This window comes from Fringilla coelebs (assembly GCF_963513975.1).
Source record: "Fringilla coelebs genome assembly, chromosome: 10".
NCBI lineage: Eukaryota > Metazoa > Chordata > Aves > Passeriformes > Fringillidae > Fringilla > Fringilla coelebs.
In genome coordinates, this window is record NC_140036.1 from 8,935,917 (window position 1) to 8,952,540 (window position 16,624).

General features: G+C 40.6%; 1 protein-coding gene across 11 annotated transcripts in view; it reads right to left on the reverse strand.

Annotated features, from left to right (window-relative positions):
• Positions 1-16,624, reverse strand: part of DOCK10 (dedicator of cytokinesis 10) — a gene marked incomplete at its 5' end in the record, with an annotated part of 140,721 nt that overhangs the window by 19,902 nt on the left and 104,195 nt on the right. For 9 of the 11 annotated variants that reach the window (XM_084212507.1, XM_084212502.1, XM_084212503.1 and 6 more), the window contains 18 exons: positions 506-688; positions 2,211-2,348; positions 3,062-3,174; positions 3,563-3,687; positions 4,583-4,684; positions 5,349-5,396; positions 6,142-6,208; positions 6,373-6,487; positions 6,573-6,694; positions 7,402-7,513; positions 8,478-8,594; positions 8,721-8,896; positions 9,333-9,377; positions 9,989-10,085; positions 12,669-12,752; positions 13,804-13,950; positions 14,345-14,416; positions 15,503-15,616. In XM_084212507.1, the coding sequence (XP_084068633.1) occupies positions 506-688; positions 2,211-2,348; positions 3,062-3,174; positions 3,563-3,687; positions 4,583-4,684; positions 5,349-5,396; positions 6,142-6,208; positions 6,373-6,487; positions 6,573-6,694; positions 7,402-7,513; positions 8,478-8,594; positions 8,721-8,896; positions 9,333-9,377; positions 9,989-10,085; positions 12,669-12,752; positions 13,804-13,950; positions 14,345-14,416; positions 15,503-15,616 (1,977 nt within the window). The remainder of the gene's footprint in view (positions 1-505; positions 689-2,210; positions 2,349-3,061; positions 3,175-3,562; positions 3,688-4,582; positions 4,685-5,348; positions 5,397-6,141; positions 6,209-6,372; positions 6,488-6,572; positions 6,695-7,401; positions 7,514-8,477; positions 8,595-8,720; positions 8,897-9,332; positions 9,378-9,988; positions 10,086-12,668; positions 12,753-13,803; positions 13,951-14,344; positions 14,417-15,502; positions 15,617-16,624) is intronic. The other 2 variants (XM_084212506.1, XM_084212504.1) reach the window with 2 other exon arrangements.

A 16,624-nucleotide genomic window follows, 5' to 3' on the forward strand; every position in this document is an offset into this window, starting at 1 on the left:
CAGAAGAGTTTTTAACCCTTGTTTTAGCATGACTTGATGCACTTGTAATTTCATACAGTGCCATTTCATACCTGTCCTACGAAGGTAACATGTACAAAGGCAAGGACTGTGAGTAACCTTTCAAAGTTTAGTAGCTGCTCACATTTTGCAGTGTAAATATGTTATTACTGGACTTTACAGGTCTGTTCCTGTACTGTCAGATTCTGTTTAGTTTCTTCATCAGCTGTGCTCTGACTGCTGTAAGCAACACGTGAGTCAAGAATAGCCATTAATCTGGCAATGCAGATACATTCACAGCTGTTGTCTCTCCCTGGAGCAGAGCTGAGCAGCCCAAGAACAGCAGAGAATCCAGTCCAACTTCAGACTTGGCAGGAAAATCAAGCTGCCACAGAGAACTGCCTGTCTGAGGACTGCAAAAGGATTGCCTTTCTTCAATGCATTTAAAAAAAAAAAAAGAGAAAAACTAATGCACATCAGTTAAATATTGATCTCACACTTCCCTTACCTGTAGATGGGACCTGACTATTGATTTCTGCTTGTTAAATTCAAAGTTCTTCCTCATGAAAAAATAAAGAAGAGCAGATGCTTCAGTCTGAGTTGAACGTGACCTATGGTTACAGCACTTCAGGATTTCATAGCAGAGGGAACCACAGAGATCTGCTTGTCCTTGGAAGAATGCTGATGGGAACTATTGAAAAAAATGTGTGAATATGTTCAGTACTGCTCTCAGGTCTTGGTGCAGTTATTCTGAGTTAACAATTTTTTTTTAACCTTTCAGTAACTCTCCTACAGTTATTCATACCAGGTTTAAACTAAGCACAATCCCTCACTCAAATGAAGATTAATTAAGAACTACACTCAGATTTTCCTACAAACACTGTATGCTATCAAACTGGCTTCTAGGAAGCCCAGACAGCAGCTGGCACACAGCAAGCCCAGCAAGCAGCAAGGAATCTGCCAGGAATGCACAGCAGCTAACCAGGAAAAGCAGGGGGAGCTCTGCACTGGTATAAAAGCTGTTCAGCAGAAAAGAAATAGTTTGAGTAGCACGGTCAGTGAACTTCCAGAGGTCAAGGGTCTGAAGAGCAGGAGACAACAGAGGAGGGCTCCCCAAACCATACCCACTGTTACCAGCAGGGTGAATGTGACAGAAGACTGAGGGAGAGATGTGGAAATGTACACATGGGCTATAAATTTGAACTACTGCCTGCGGAGTTCTGCTGCAGGAACCACAAGAGATCCCTGCTCCCACAGAACCATGAAGGGAGAATTCAATCCCAAAAGCTACAGGATAAACGAGAAGGGCAATTCTGGATACTTATTCATTTTCCCCATTGCACAGAGTTCTTCTATTCCCAGCTGTCTGGGATGTCATTTAAAGCTGTCTCTGGATGGTTTACTTCATATTTCCCCCACGTCCTCCTCTGCACTACTGGGAGAAGCATGATTTCCTCTTCCTTTCCCCTGAGACAAGAACCAGAGGGAGGCCACATGCTGTAAACTCAGCTACACTCTTGTGTTTCATAGGAACACGTAGGAACCAAGGCCAGCCTTGCTTATTGGCACTTCTCCAGAGCAATTGTTTCGTGAGTGCCACATTCTGGTTGTTTTTTAGAGGATCTCATCCAGCTCTGTGACTTGGAAATTGCACAGCCTTTGCAGCTGGCATCAATGCCATGCCAATTTACACAAGTGCAATGCAAGCAAAGAAAGAGTTTGACACATATCCATACTGTTTCCTGTGTTTAAAGCCAGGTATTTGTAGAACTATATTAGTGTGGGTGAACTTTTGGTGAAATGTGTGGAATACTCTCTTGCTGGTTCCTATGGGGACAGCAGTAACCATTCACTGGTGAATTCTGCAAACCAGGTATCTGCCACAAAGACCACAGACTTCTAGGGTTTCACACTTTCTTCCATAGGTGATAAAAGCAGGAAAGGCAATGGATACACCACAGAGCTGGACATCACTCATCTACTTACATTAAAAATTCCCCTTCCTAGCAAATTTTTCAATTTCAAAACAGAACTGTTTTTTTTCAGACATTGTGAACTTCTTTCTTTTAATCAGCAATAAATCAGACTGTCTTTGTCAGGAATAAACATTAACAGAGTAAGTTCAGAACTCTTGCAGAGTGTTCAATTGTCCCCAGGCTGGACTTGCTGTCACATATTGCCAGGCATGAGCAACAGAACAAACCCAGAGTTACCTTGCCTACAAACAGCCGGAGAGCAGCAAAGACGTGTTTGAGAGCTGCTGCGGACTGGTTGATTTGCAAAAAGAGCATGTGTGTGTCAAAGACCTTCTTCATCAGCACATTCTGGCAATCAGACTGTTGGAGCTGCCTCTGAAAGGTTCACAGACAAGACAGGACATTGTGGTTATTGAAGTGAATAAACAGGAGAAGGATCTGCTGGACATTACCTTGGAGTGCTCCTAGAGAGATGCTTTTTTCAATGTAAAATTTCTGCAGATGATGCTTTCCCAGCCTGCTGCAGACTTGTGCAGTTTCTCAAGAAAAGCACTTTGCTATGCCTGTACTACTCATGGATTGTATACACTGTATTTAAGGGTTAGGCTGACAGAGATGGAGCACTAAAATGTGAAAGGAACTGTTTGCTGTATTGTGGCTGTGAGACCTTCAGCAAGTCATCTGGGCTTGCTGAAGCAATCTGAGCAATTTTTAAGGAGGCAGAGGATTCACCTGCTGACTTGCAGAGATAGAGATTATAAGCAGGTTGGAAATCTGTTGTTGAAAATCACTGAAATCTAGTGGGATAAGCATGGTTCAGAAAAGGTGATGCAATACTAGATGCAAGTATTCCAAAGCAGAGAAGGGTTGTACATAGCCCTGGATGTTCTTCTGCCACCTCTTTCTATTCAGTTTGGGTACTATGAACCAATGCCCTTCTAAAAGACCTTCACTGAGGACTGACATATGTTATTTCCCTATTCTGCTGTCTCAGACATTTCAGGTTTCCTGTGTGCCTGCTTCCCCAGGCCTTCCTTCTACCCCATATCCCACCAGTTCAAGCAGAAAAGAAAACCAGCCAAACATACCTGGTGATTCAGAGTGTAAAGACACAACAGGTCAAGGATTATGAGGGAAACTTCTGTAGCAATGTTTGCCTCTGTGTCTACATACTGAACAATGTCTGTTTCGTTGGAGGTGCCTGCAGCATAAAAAGAGAAAGATTAAAAACAATCTTCTGAGTGTCACTAAAGATGATTTCATTCTGCAATCTGGTCCCTGAGTCTCATCACAGCAGAGATGGTGTCCTAACTGCACTTTTACCCAGAGTGGTATTTTGAAGAAAACTGCTCATAGGAGATGAAAGTGGAAGAAATTTGAGTCAACTCTCACCAGCTGCACCAGTGACGTGAGTACATCCTCTCACTGTTTCTGTTCATCCTCAAAGGAGGGAAGAAACCTAATTGGCAATTGGGACAGATGACTCCAATCTCATAATTTTAAGAGCCTCTGGTCAAGAAAAGGTCTGTATAGATCCTGATTTAAATCCCACAGAATTCCAGAGGGAAGTAAATAAATTCTGTACTTACTTGCAGTGCTACTGTCTATCATCTGCAAGAGTTTGGGGTTAGAAAGTGCGTTTTTGCCCCGGATTATTGGTAATGTTTGAGATCTGGGGTGCTTGTGGCCGTCGTGACTTGAAGTAGAATGCATCCTGCAATTGAAAGGTACCATTAAGAACAGAAAAACAGAATAAACTACTGTGCCTATTCAGAATTTTCCATGTCAGTTCCATGAAGTGATTCTCAATGGCTGAATTAAACAAAATGAAGCAAAATTCTTCAGAGAAACAAAGACGTGGAAGTCAGTGAGGTGGACAAAACAAACACGTGCTGTGATTTCTTGAAATCACAGGGGACAAAACTTCCATGAAGCACTGAAAAAAAAAAAAGCATCAGCTCAAATAACTGGCTGGTGTTTAGAAAACTGTCTTTGGGTGAAGAAAAACTGAGGTATGTTCTTTTAGCTCAGAATATAAGATAAACATATCCTGTTCAAGGAAGAAATAATACACTTTCTATGAGGTGAAAGAAATGATGAAATGACATTGACAGTAAAAATACATGTGGGCATATTCATGTGTTCTTTTAATCCTCTTTGATGCTGACAAACACATCATTAATTTATAATGAGAAGCTTAGAACTAAAATACCAATGATTATTAAAACTTTTGAAAGGATTTTCTATTTGTAACTAGTGCAGAATTCAGGAAGATTTAACATCTCAAAATTTAGGTAACTTTTTAAAATACACTTCCTGGTTACTTCTTTTAAAAATGCAATTTCATAAATTTACATGATTAAAATTATTCTAGGACAGAACTGCTCCCTGAACATAACACTCTAACCAACAGCTTGTAAGTCAAGCCAGAGAGACTCAACTTTTTTACAGCTTAAAGCTCTGAGGCCTCTGAAATTTGTTATTTTGTATATTGAAATTTGTAGATTTTGTCAACCTCGTTTCAGTCAGCGCTGTGACAGAGTACGAGGGCTGGAGGATGAGAGCCCGGGCTGGGGGTTTACAGAGTTAGGAATTGCATGCACCATTACCATTGTGAGAGCAGCCCTGATGCCTGGCCAGAGGAGTTTGAGCCTTTCAGAGTTCCATTATTCTGGGTGGCCTGGACAAACTTGAAAGCAGCTGCGATTTTTCTGTTAAGAGAAAGAGAAAATAAGTGCTGGTCTGTTATGAAACGTGACATCAATTTTGCCGTGTCCCTGAAGAGTAAATGCAGGCCTGACTAGACCTGGTGTGGAGCAAGAACTGGTTCATCTGGTGACCTTTAATTTTGACACTGCACGACATATAGACAAGTTCACAGCAGTAATATAAAATTCAAAATGAAACATCAGCTGAGACAAAGCCTGCATTCCACATTTCACAGCTGAACATGATGCCACATTTTTTCAGGGAGGCAGGAGATTTTTTTTATTGCTGTGAAATTATTTTATTGCTGTGAAATTATCTATGCCCATTAAAACTATTTTTTCTGACATGGATGGAAATGCAATGTTCAAAGTTCCCTTTTTTGGCATATGTACAGAAATGTGGTCAAGAGTGGCCCCAGTATTTTGGGTTACAAATGCAATAATGGTTATCACATCATGCAATTCATCCTTTATAACATACTCAGATATGCAGAACATCACAATAACGTCATTTGCAAATAAGAAAAAATGAAGCATACATTGGCTTCAAATCCACAAAGAGATTCTTTCAAGAGAAAATTGATGGATACACTGTTAATCTCATTTAATTCTAACAAATGCTGCACTATTTAAATATTGCAACCCAGAGTCTGTAATACAGAATTACCTGACAATATTGCGTTTTCCTAAATATCTGAAGTTTTGCAGACAAACCCTGGAAGATAAAACAACACATTTTATGCCTAGTAATGGCTTTGTACTTATGTAAAAAATGCTGAATCTTAGTGCCTCAATGAGACCTATGGCATATGTACCTGCTAGTAAAGAAAAATAATAGAATGCAGCAGCTGCCAGCCTAGGGACACACGAGGTGTGGCAGCACTTTGCACACCCACATTCCCTTTCTCTAGAGTTGAGGATTTCTGCCTGGTGAGATGGCAAAGGCAAGAACCTGGCTGCAAAAGCATTGCTGCATCACCAGCTGAAGGTCAATAACTCACATTTCAACTACAAGATGGGGAGGAAATTCCAAAACCAGCTACCTGCTGAATTCTGCAGTCATGCATAGATTGGACTGAGCAAACCACCCTGGGGATGTGAAAGGCGGGTCATCCTACATTATATGACTTTTCTTATGGCTGGGAAGTTTTGAGGAGCTAAATACTTTTCTCAAGGGAAAAACAGAATCTCAACACTAAATGGGAAACTAATATGAAAATCTCTTTTAGGAGGAAGACCCAAAGCACTATGACCCTTGTTCATGGTAATTAAATTACAACATATTGGAGGATATGTATCTTATTAATAATGTCTCATTATGACTTTGGGAGATTATAGCAAAATAATTAAAGATACAGTCAGACTATTCCAATAGGAGGACAAACCCAAAGAGGAATTGTTTGTAGCCAGCACTTCAGAATACTCAACACAAAAATCAAACAACCACAAAGTAAACTTACTCTAAGATGCTGAAAAAGTCTGTTATTTCTGAGAAGGGTGCTCGCAACCAGTAGGAAATCAGGGCATCTAAGGGGAGATATTAAAATATATTATGTATCCATTACAGGGAATTAAACTTAGCCCAAAGCCTGTAAAATACACTTATAATTATTCTAATTTCATGTTCACTTGGATTCAGTACTCACAGTATTTTACAGCAACGTAAATTAAGTAGTGAGTGCAGTTTTTACCTTCTGAAATGGTTTTCATGATGTGAAGGAAGCACATAAGAAGGCTTCTAGTTTCAGCCTGATCCAGCTTGTCAAAACGAAGAGTGGACCCAATCAAAGACAAAGGTCTCATGATCTGTTGAGGGGACAGCAAAGGGCCTCATTAAGCACAGTGCTGGACTCCCACCTCCAGCAAGCGTTTCCAACATTTGCACATGTACCTTTTCACACGTGTCAGTTCTCTCACTGTTTTTTTCATTGGTACTTGGGTTAGATTCAAGACTTGCTAAGGAAGCTCTGGAGTCAGCATGGTTTGCTGCAGAGATAGCTATTGATGAAAAGGCTGTAAATGAAAGTCACAGCAAACATGCTAAACTAAAACATTTATGGATACAAAAACCAACAAAAAAAATGGAGAACTTAAAATGTGTCACATGCTGGATTGAGACAAGTGCTTTGAATTTCCAATAGCAAAGCTATTGATGGGTATGTTTAGTACTGAAAACATGCAACAAGTTGAAGTACAATGATTCAGTTTGCCATTTTTCATGGCATTAAAATGGCCTAGTGCATTCTGTAAGAACTGACCTAAGGACACAAAAATCAGTGGAAAGATGCCTGAATTCATTTCCCTGAATTTTGAAATAGGGTTGGAGGTAGTGAATAAAATAAGTTGTATTTCTACTCTTCTGTTAAGCCTGGAAAAACTATAAATATTTGCCTCCATGAGACATCAGGAGTTTTCAGGAGAAACCTTGGAGCTGTTTTTCAGTCAGGCAGAGACTACAAGAACGAACTCAGGCAAAAGGGTTTCTTAAAGCCTGAACACTGGCATCATTCCAAAGCAGGAGAGTAAGTGAAGCAGTGGAAGTAGAACAGCTTCACAAGTGAAAGTCAATCCAAAGACACCCAAAGGGAAGAGAAACATTGCACACCATGTTTCCCTGGATATGGTATAACAGAAGTTAATGATATCCTCCATGAATTCTAGGCAGAAAGCACAATGGATTGAGATACACACAACGTGTCTGTTCAATCTGTCATTTGTACCTGCAATAGAGTTCAGAACATCTTTGGAAAAGGAGGTGTCCACAGAGTTTGCATGTTTCATTGCTGTCTGGCTCTGAAACCCGCCAGCCGTGCTCAGGTCATCCCTGGATCCCTGCATGGGACACAGACAGAACGAGCTCCAGCACTCCATGTCATTATCCATAACTTGGATAATGACAGCACACCCAGGAGGCTTTTCTAAGACTCTGAGTTTGAGAACCACCTTCCAGTTGTTTTGACATGACAGCCTTGAAGCATCAAGGCTTGCCATAAGGTGCTGAGAAGTTTCCTGCAATTTGAGACTCTCTCACAGCGGAAGCTGTGAAGGACTGGCCAAGTCTAACTGGTGCTTGTTTCTGAAACATTAACACAGCACTGGGAAAGGAACATTAATTGCCATTAGCAACGCTCAAATGAAATGGAATTTCATTTGCTGGAAGGACTGAAAGACACAACACCCCTGCAGAAATCTGCTTCTAGTTTTTGAAGCGTTATGGTTATAACATCTACGAAACAAACATATCCCTTCAGATGTGCAGTTTATGCAGACATTTTCTGTGGCAGTAAAGCTGTTTTATGATGTTTCTGTATCCCCTCCCTCCTTCAGTTACTTGTAAGCATTCCCTCTGCCTCCTGGTACAGCTTATGGTCCCTCAGTGGTACCATCTTTGGGTACACAAAGCAATCCTGCAAAGACTCTGTGGGTAATGGGAGGTTTTCTTTACACCAGTGTGCCCCAGCCTCCTGCCTGAGGAGACATCCTCAGACCCCAGCCTGTGGCAGAGGTACTGGACACATTGTCTGGGGCTCCAAATCCACAACCCTGAATTTCCAGCCCTGGGACAGCAGTGTCCTGGGTCTCTTTCAGACCCCCATTCTGTTCCATGACAGTACAGACTCCCAGGGCTCTGCAGGTGCTCTGCAAATTGAGACCTTCCAAATTCAACTTTGCAGGTGCAAATATATCAGCATTCTGCTACCTAACTGGTGACCAGCATAAACTTGGAGCTCTTCCCACTGGGTCAGACTGGCTCACTTTGATCATTTCAGTGCTCCAAGAAAACCACATGAATTACCTGATTGGAAGTATTGATATTGAAGAGGAACATATCTTTCATGTAAATCCTTGGCATATTGTCCAAAAGCATTCCATAGAGTGGCATATACAGGTTTGCAATTTGTGCTTGTTTTGCCTGAAAATAAAAGACACAACATGATCCTCAAGAAGCCAATAAACACACAGCAGTGGCTGGGGAGGTTTCATGGATGTTCAGGTGCTGCATGAGCAAGCAGTGAGAAAGGACAGACGGTCTCTTTACCGGCTCCGCGTATCGATCATCGAACGAGTGCTTGGCCATCAGGTTTTTCAGCACAGCCAGAGCCAAGTGCCTGATGTCCTGGTCCTCTTGCAAGGCAAAGCCAACCTCCCTCAGCAGGACTCCAATCAGGAAATGCTTACGGCAGAACTCATTGGTCAGTGTGTACTCTGGAATGTCTTGGGTAGAACGGACAAGAAGGTTTAAATTAATATATTGGTTACATGCATCCTTCCCCTCTCCATCTTCCAAATGTTCCACTGTTAAACCTTGATTTCCTGGTCTGTCTCGTTTTGCCCCTTCATTTCTCAGAATGAATGAATCTAATATAATTATCTCCTGAAATCATGCAGCTTTTACTATTTAATAATAAAAGATGATTTATATACACGTTCCCACATGAGAATCTCAACTGTTTGCTCATTAGACTACTGACTTCTTCCAGGCACAAAGTCCAAATTATTGTTCCCACATCCTAAGCTAGAAGAATTCTAGAACACAGAGGTTGAGAGCAATTCCATTTCTGAAAAGGAAAAATAACTTTTGTCTAAGATTTGCCACAATGCAGTGGTGAAAGTAAAATTCTGCTCACTTATGCAGTCATATTGCTCATACCTGATGTTCGATATTCCTGTGCTGATTCTGAAGGCGTCACAGTGTCTTCATTTTTCATAAGCATAAGAAAATGGGCAAAAAAATGCACTTTTTAATTATTAGTAAAAAAGACATTTGCTCACTTATTAAAAAATTTGACTTCAATTTGAACTAAACAGCTTCTACTTTCAAAAAAGAAAGACTTGAATGTCAAAACTGAGCTCATTTTTTGATGCTGAAAACTGAGGTCAAAAGGAGACAGGAGCCCATTTTTTGAGCTTCCCCCCCTTCCTGCAGTACCTGTTGAAATCCTTTCCTAGCTTACCACCACCCAAGGCTATGGCAGTAGCTTTACTGATTTAGTAAATCAGTCATCACAAAAATTCCAGTTAAAACTTCCAGTGAGAAGCTTCCACCTCCCACCCCCTAACTGAGCTGCCAGAGGTTGCATTTATTTACAGGCAGGCATACTGAAATTTTAACTAAAAATACTTTATTTTTATTTTTAAACTGAAATGTTATTTTTATCACACTGCTTAAGTACCACACCTGAAAAGCTGTTGGGGGCCTCTGAGCCTGATGTACAGACACAGCTCTGGAGAGAGTTATTTATTAGCTGCTCTTTGAATCTCCCAATAATTCACTGTTGCACAGAAATGCTCCTGAGGGGGCCTTACCAGGAATGTTTGAAGACCTTATGGGCAGGCACAGAGGGATGAAGTGCTCATGGTGACAGACTTCTTGGAGAAAGTCAAATTTAAACTGGTGTAAAGTCTGAAAACCACAACAGGCAATGGTTCAGTTCACATTAAAACAGGGAAAATGGTGAGGCAGAGCTCCACTACTACTTATCTCTACCTCAAACTTCACACTCACACCCAAGAACAAAACCTTACAGCTTGTTATGCCAAACTGCACAAACAGTAAACATGTGGTTTTCATCTCTGTTACCAAAAGAATTTGTCACAGACAAAGCTTTTTTGAGTTTTAAACTATGATTTTTCATTGAAGATGATTAAAGCTACACTGGGTCTTTCAATGACATACACCCTGGCATTGAATCATGTGAAATATCTTCTCCAGTCCACAGACATTTTGAACCATCATAATTATTAGGACTTTTTTTTTTTAAATAACATTTCAGCCACACAGGTCACACCCAGAGCTTCCTGACAGCAGTGAAAACTTCCTCTGCTGATGCCAATGAGTTCCAGCTCCAAGGGATTTGGGTAATACATAGTCTTGGTATTATTTATTTAATATCTCCCTTCCAAGAAGCCATCCAGATCATTTTTGGAGTCTTGCACCTACCTCAAGAATTTATCATTCCTTCTGTAATGACGTGACATTGAGCTATAAAGACAATGCACCATTTCCAGCAACACATTTTTATTTCCCTCATCTCACTGTTCTCAGTGGCCAAGCTGTCATTCAGCAGCAGGGTTACTCTGCCCTAACACTAGAAAGCAGTTGTAAAAGTCTTTGAATTTGCACTAAAACTGAATTGTAGCATTTCTGCTGCCACCAACAGGTTGGGATGCCTAGAAAATGCACTTTCCTGGGTCTCCCAAGTAGGGGATGGAAGAGATTTTTCTCCTAAAATATTTTATTGCACTGTAGTACCTCTTGAGGAATACAGCATGTTAGCTGGACATGCTAATGGCAAATAAAGAAGTGAAGCATCTGAAATGTGTTCCTCAAGAGGAACTGTGACATTTTGAGACACAGCAATGAACTGATTTCTAATGAGGTATTTCAACTTTTGAATATGTGTTTCTCAAAACAATATTTAAATGTCAAAATCTGGTACAACATAAGGGATATTTCTGTGGAGCAGAAATTATGTTGCTTCTTCCAGAATTACAATATATTGAAGCTGCACAACTACAGATTGATACACCCACAGAATATTCAGGAAACAATATACACTGTTAAATTTTCTGAAAAGACAGGTCAGATTGCAGTATCTTTTTTGATACACAAATAATCAAGTTAAGGAGGCAAAAAACACACAAAAAGAAATCTTTCAGCACATTTAGAAGACTGACTCCTGCTTAGGCATTGGACTGAAATGAAAATGATGCAGGGCCTCTCTCTCCTTGAGGTCAGAAATCTCTGATTTTATGTTGTGACTATTGTTTCCAAGTGCCACAAAGCTGCTCCAGCTGCACATCTGCCACAACTCCACAGTGAATCTGCTGGCAGATGGGTCTGGAGGGATGCTGGCAATGTTCACACACTTCCTGCCAAGGAGGTGCAAAGTACTGCTCTGCACACTGATTAATCTTAGGCTTTTCCACTGCCCATTAATGGGCTTTTTCAATTAAACATCTGTTTCTGTGGCTGAATGTATTTAGGGAAGTTTGAAATGTGGAAACAGTTTTCAGATTGCATAATATTATTTACAGAATTACAGACTTCAGGCTATGACATTAATAACTGAGAGACTCCATTCTACAGCTGTTCCAGAGAGTAAGGGAAAGATCTGAGTTCAGAATGAAGCTGGTTTTGGTAAAAAGCAAAGGAGACCTGGAGTAATCTCATTCTTTAGCTACAAATGCACATATTACCAGTGAAGAATTATAAAAAGCTAATGGACAAAAGTTTTGTGAGCTTTCTGGGGAAAGATGAATCATTCAAAGTGTATATCTTGATACACTGTGTTACTAAATATATGCTCACAAACTCTGGCATGGAAGAGAAAAAGCCTGTGACTCATCCTGATGGATGAAGAGCAAAGGAGCCTCGCTGAATAATTCAGGGACCTCTTGCTGTTTGAAATTCATTGTTCAAACTGTATCAGTGACTAGTGCAGTTTTATATAAGAAATTCAGGCTGAAAGGAATTTTCCTCATAGCCAGCACAAACTAATTTGGAGCAGATTTACCTTCTTGCATCATCAATGAGGTAAGAGCATGGCACTGACACAAAGTAAAGATGTTCCAGTCTCACTTGAGCTTACACAGCGATAACTTTTTAATATGCTCTTACTCTATTCTCCTCAAAGAAAATTGCTGCCAATTGCTGATGATATTTATAGACAAATGTACTTCCAAAAAATTAAAGCTTAAATTCAGTCTTTTGGATTCTTTGGTCTGAGCAGTCTGTACAGAGTCTGCTCATGCAGACTGAGCAGTTGTTTGAACATGGCTATTTACTCCCAGAGAAGGGGGCACAAGGATTACTAAACCCAGGAGGTTTTAATTCATATTTACTCTAAATGTTTTCACTGACCTGAGTTCTGAGCATGGTGAGCATGGAATCATAAATATTTTCAGTATTTTCAATAGTTTAAAAAATATTCTGCTGGTCAGAATATACTGTAGAAAAACAGACACAAAAAAAGCAGAGCCATACCTTGCTATCTCCAGCTCCAAACATACTTATATAGTTGTTGACCATCCTGAACACAAATCCACGATCCATAAATGTAAAACAGCGCTAAGAAATGGGGGACAAAAAAAAAAAGAATTACTACTTTATAGAAAAAAGCCCAATCCATGGGCACAGTTACCTGGCTGATCTCTTTGTGCTCCCTGTACACTGGAATCACGTGCACAGATGAAGGAAGTACTAGGCAGGTCAAGGAACATCAGGGACCTGGTGAATCTCCTGTGATTTTTATATTTATTTTTAGTAACAATGAATCAATTTTTCATTTTCACTGTGTCTGCAGCCTAAGGCAACCCCCACGATGTACAGAGCACTCAAGAAAGCTTCTCTGGTGGCAGCCACTCCTGCATGGCAGCACTGCAACCACCACTGGAGGAGGCAGCTGGGCTGACAATCCCCTCAGTGGCAGGGCAGGGACTGGGCAGGAACCAACCCAGCCACAATGCTCATTGTCTGAGCTGTGCTCTGTCTCTGGGACAAAGTGAGACACTACAATGCTTTATGGTGAGAACACAGCTCTTCCTGCCTGCTGGGGCTAAATCCTGTCAGAAGGTATAAAGGTTTGGAGGGCCCTGGCTCTGCAGTAACTGACATGTTCTCCTTGCAGAGTCAGCCTACAGGGTAGAGAATGCAATCCTGAATTCCCTCCTTCTTTGCAGCTCCTGAACTCAGCAAAACTAGCAAAGCTTTCTGCTACACACATTCAAACATGATTCCTTGATTAGGAACAGTTAATCCACCCACAGTCATTCAGAATTACAGCATTTAAAAAAAGAGTATCAGCTCAAGTCTAACTAAAGTCATATTCCTTACCAAATGTTTGACCCATTTGAATATGAGGTAAGAATCTGCAAAACCTGAAAACTTTGACTCTTAAGAGCATAGACAGAAATGAATTAAAATTGCTTTGGAGCAGATTTACATGAAGCTTTTGCATCCTCAAAGACCAAAGGCCACAGAAAACTGAACAGTCACCACTGAATTTGGAAATTGAGCCATCTCCACTCAAAAGGTTTTACTCCCTTTGACTGGACTGGTCTGGAGTTTGTATTAAATATGGGAAAGTAAGTGCATGTGCTGTACTGCCAGAACACCTCACCTTGAGAAATTTGGCAGTGCTGTAGTTTGCATTTCTGGTTTCCTCAAGAGCATCTTTGTACTTCCAAACAACATGGTCTGCTAAAACCATCACAAGTGTGTCTAGCTCAGTTTGAAATGATTCTGGAAACCTCTGAGTCCGAGAAACCTAAGCAGGGAATAGATCATCAACTTAGGAGTGCACATCAAACATTCAGGCCAAGAATAAAGACAATAAACCACAGGCCATTCAACACAGAAGAAAAATATTCCTAGAGTTCCATGGATCTATTCTGAGCACAAACCCCAAACAGAAGAGTCTGGTCCATAGGAAAATGGAAAATATGTCCTCAACCTATTCTCAACCTATCTTTGTACAATCAAGAACAGGTTTGAGCCTAGCAGGTAAGATAGTGTTTTTGTAGGTCAACCAAATATTTTACCAAGTATCACTGGATTTATTTTATTGGCCAGTCAAGCAGTAAAGTTCAAGTACATTCAAGTGTATTTGCCAGGATTCTGCATTTTATATTTTTCCTAAGAGATTTTGTATATAAACTTACCTTTATTTTGTTTGTATCAACCAAGTGCTGTGCCATTGATTTTAAGATGACTGCAAAGAAGAACCAGGAATGCTGTTCAAAAGAAGGAAAAGAGTGAATGAATAATGATTACCTGATAAACACCTAATGATGCATTACCATTCCTTACAGATGGACTGCATGTCTTGGTAATGCACAGTGTTAAACACTGTGTGACAAATAAATTCAAAAACCTAAGTGCCATGTATTTGAGTAACACTGGATCATGTCCTTAAGAGAGGTGAAGCCATCTCAGCATTTTGTCACTGTGGCTTTTTGCAATAAGGAGCCTCCAAACAGCCCCCCTACAAACTTCCCATTCCTCCTGAGCACTGTCCTCATGGTTTGCTTGCAGGGACTGGCAGAAAGTTGTGATGCAGAGAACCTCAGAGAATAACCTGCCCTGTGAGTTCCACCAGACAGGTAATTTGGCACACAATAAAATGGCACTTGAACAGAGGGGTTCTTCAAATACCACTTGAAATGGTGATAAGTATGATACAGATTAATATCTCAGGATATATGTGAAACAAATACACTCCAAAAGCTTATAGATTGAAAAAACCCCAAACCTCCCCACAATAAACCCAACCACAGGCACTTTTTTTGTGGCCCAGCATTTCTGCAGTTTTTCTGCTTTTTTCAGACTATTTTTTGCTAATGGCTCAATAAAGAAAATCAGAACTGGTTCATTTTAAACAGGTGAACACATTTTTGTCTCTGGGAAGTCCTGGGCTGGACTGGGTGGTTCTCGTCCATAACCCAGAGACTCAGGGAGGGACCTTACACATGAATGAATTTTATACAGACCAATATTTTTCTTGCATCTTCCAAGTTAAAAATTACAACAGATTATCCTAAAAGCAATTACCCACATCATACTGTGTAAGAATTAGGTCTCAGGTTCTGACTGAGCTGTAATAGACAGGAAGAATTTTATTATGCAAACCACAGCATCTTGAGATACGTGTTATGCTGAGAACCTGCAGCAGCTCTGCTCAGTCTGACTGTTGAACCACTGCAGAATGTGATTTGCACAAAGGTCATACAGGGAAAAGGAAGAGGAGAAAGAGATAAGTGAGTTTCAGGCAGAAAACCAGAAGTAAAACTACAAATATGCAAATTGAAGCTATCATTCACCTTTAAAACCTGTTTCACAGTTACTTGTTCATTGGACTTCAGCAGCCCAGTCACACTCTTGGATAGCTCCTCATGGACAGTTCTTCCATCAAATGATTTGGTCCTGAACACGTACTGAAGAAGAAAGAAAAATTGAAAAATTACAAATGTGCATTAGAAAAAATACAAAAAAGCCTCAGTAGGAGATGATAAATCGTTTGTGTACCACTAACAGCTGACAATCTTTTCTGCCAAAAGATCTTGACTAAACAATCCATTCATATAAATTTCCCTGGCAGTAATGGCACAACCCTACAGAACCTCAGTTTTAAACACAGCTTCCTGTTGATTTCAGCTTAATGTGAATCAAGAGGAAATTCTGCTTAAAACCAGTGCTATGATTTACTATTCAATAGATTATAGGATCCTGACACCTCCAAACTGCCTTTCAAGACATTCCACCTGGGAAGAAAAGAAAAGGCAAGCAGAGCAAGGGTGGGGGGCTTTCCACCCACCTAGTTCAGGTCACCTCTCACCTGCTCCTTCCTTCCAGTGGCAACAGCTACTCACAGCTGGTAACAGCTCCTCATCCTGAAAGGTCTAGAGCACCCACTGCAGCTGACTGATGGGCAGAACTGTGCCCCTTGTAGAAACTGAGCCCCCAAGGGAGGGGGAACTCATAAACCTTCCTAGTTGCTAGGAACTCATAAACCTACCATGACTGCTCAACAATTTAAGCTAATACTTTGGTACCACTGCACCCTCCCTAAAGCAAGAGCTCTGACAGGGAATCAGTGGGGATTAAAAATCTTTTCAATACAACCAGGTCAGCAAAAGAAACAAATATTTCTTGAAAACATGTTATTATTATTCAGCTTTGTTTCCACAGCAGATGCCATAAGCTTCTCCCTGTGCAGTTTGGCACTTCTGGGTCCAGTTATTTAAGTCAGTGTAATTTCACATTATTGCTGCATTGTGAGTCACAATTCTCGACTTCCTTATTCCCAAAACAGCATTTGTAAAGTAGGTATTTGTTTCCTTACAGATGGAAAACAAAGAGATTACCAGTTATTGGGTTTTGACTGCTGCTGGAAATGAGAAAACAGACCAAGGGGACTTATGGTGTAACTTAATGATCACCTG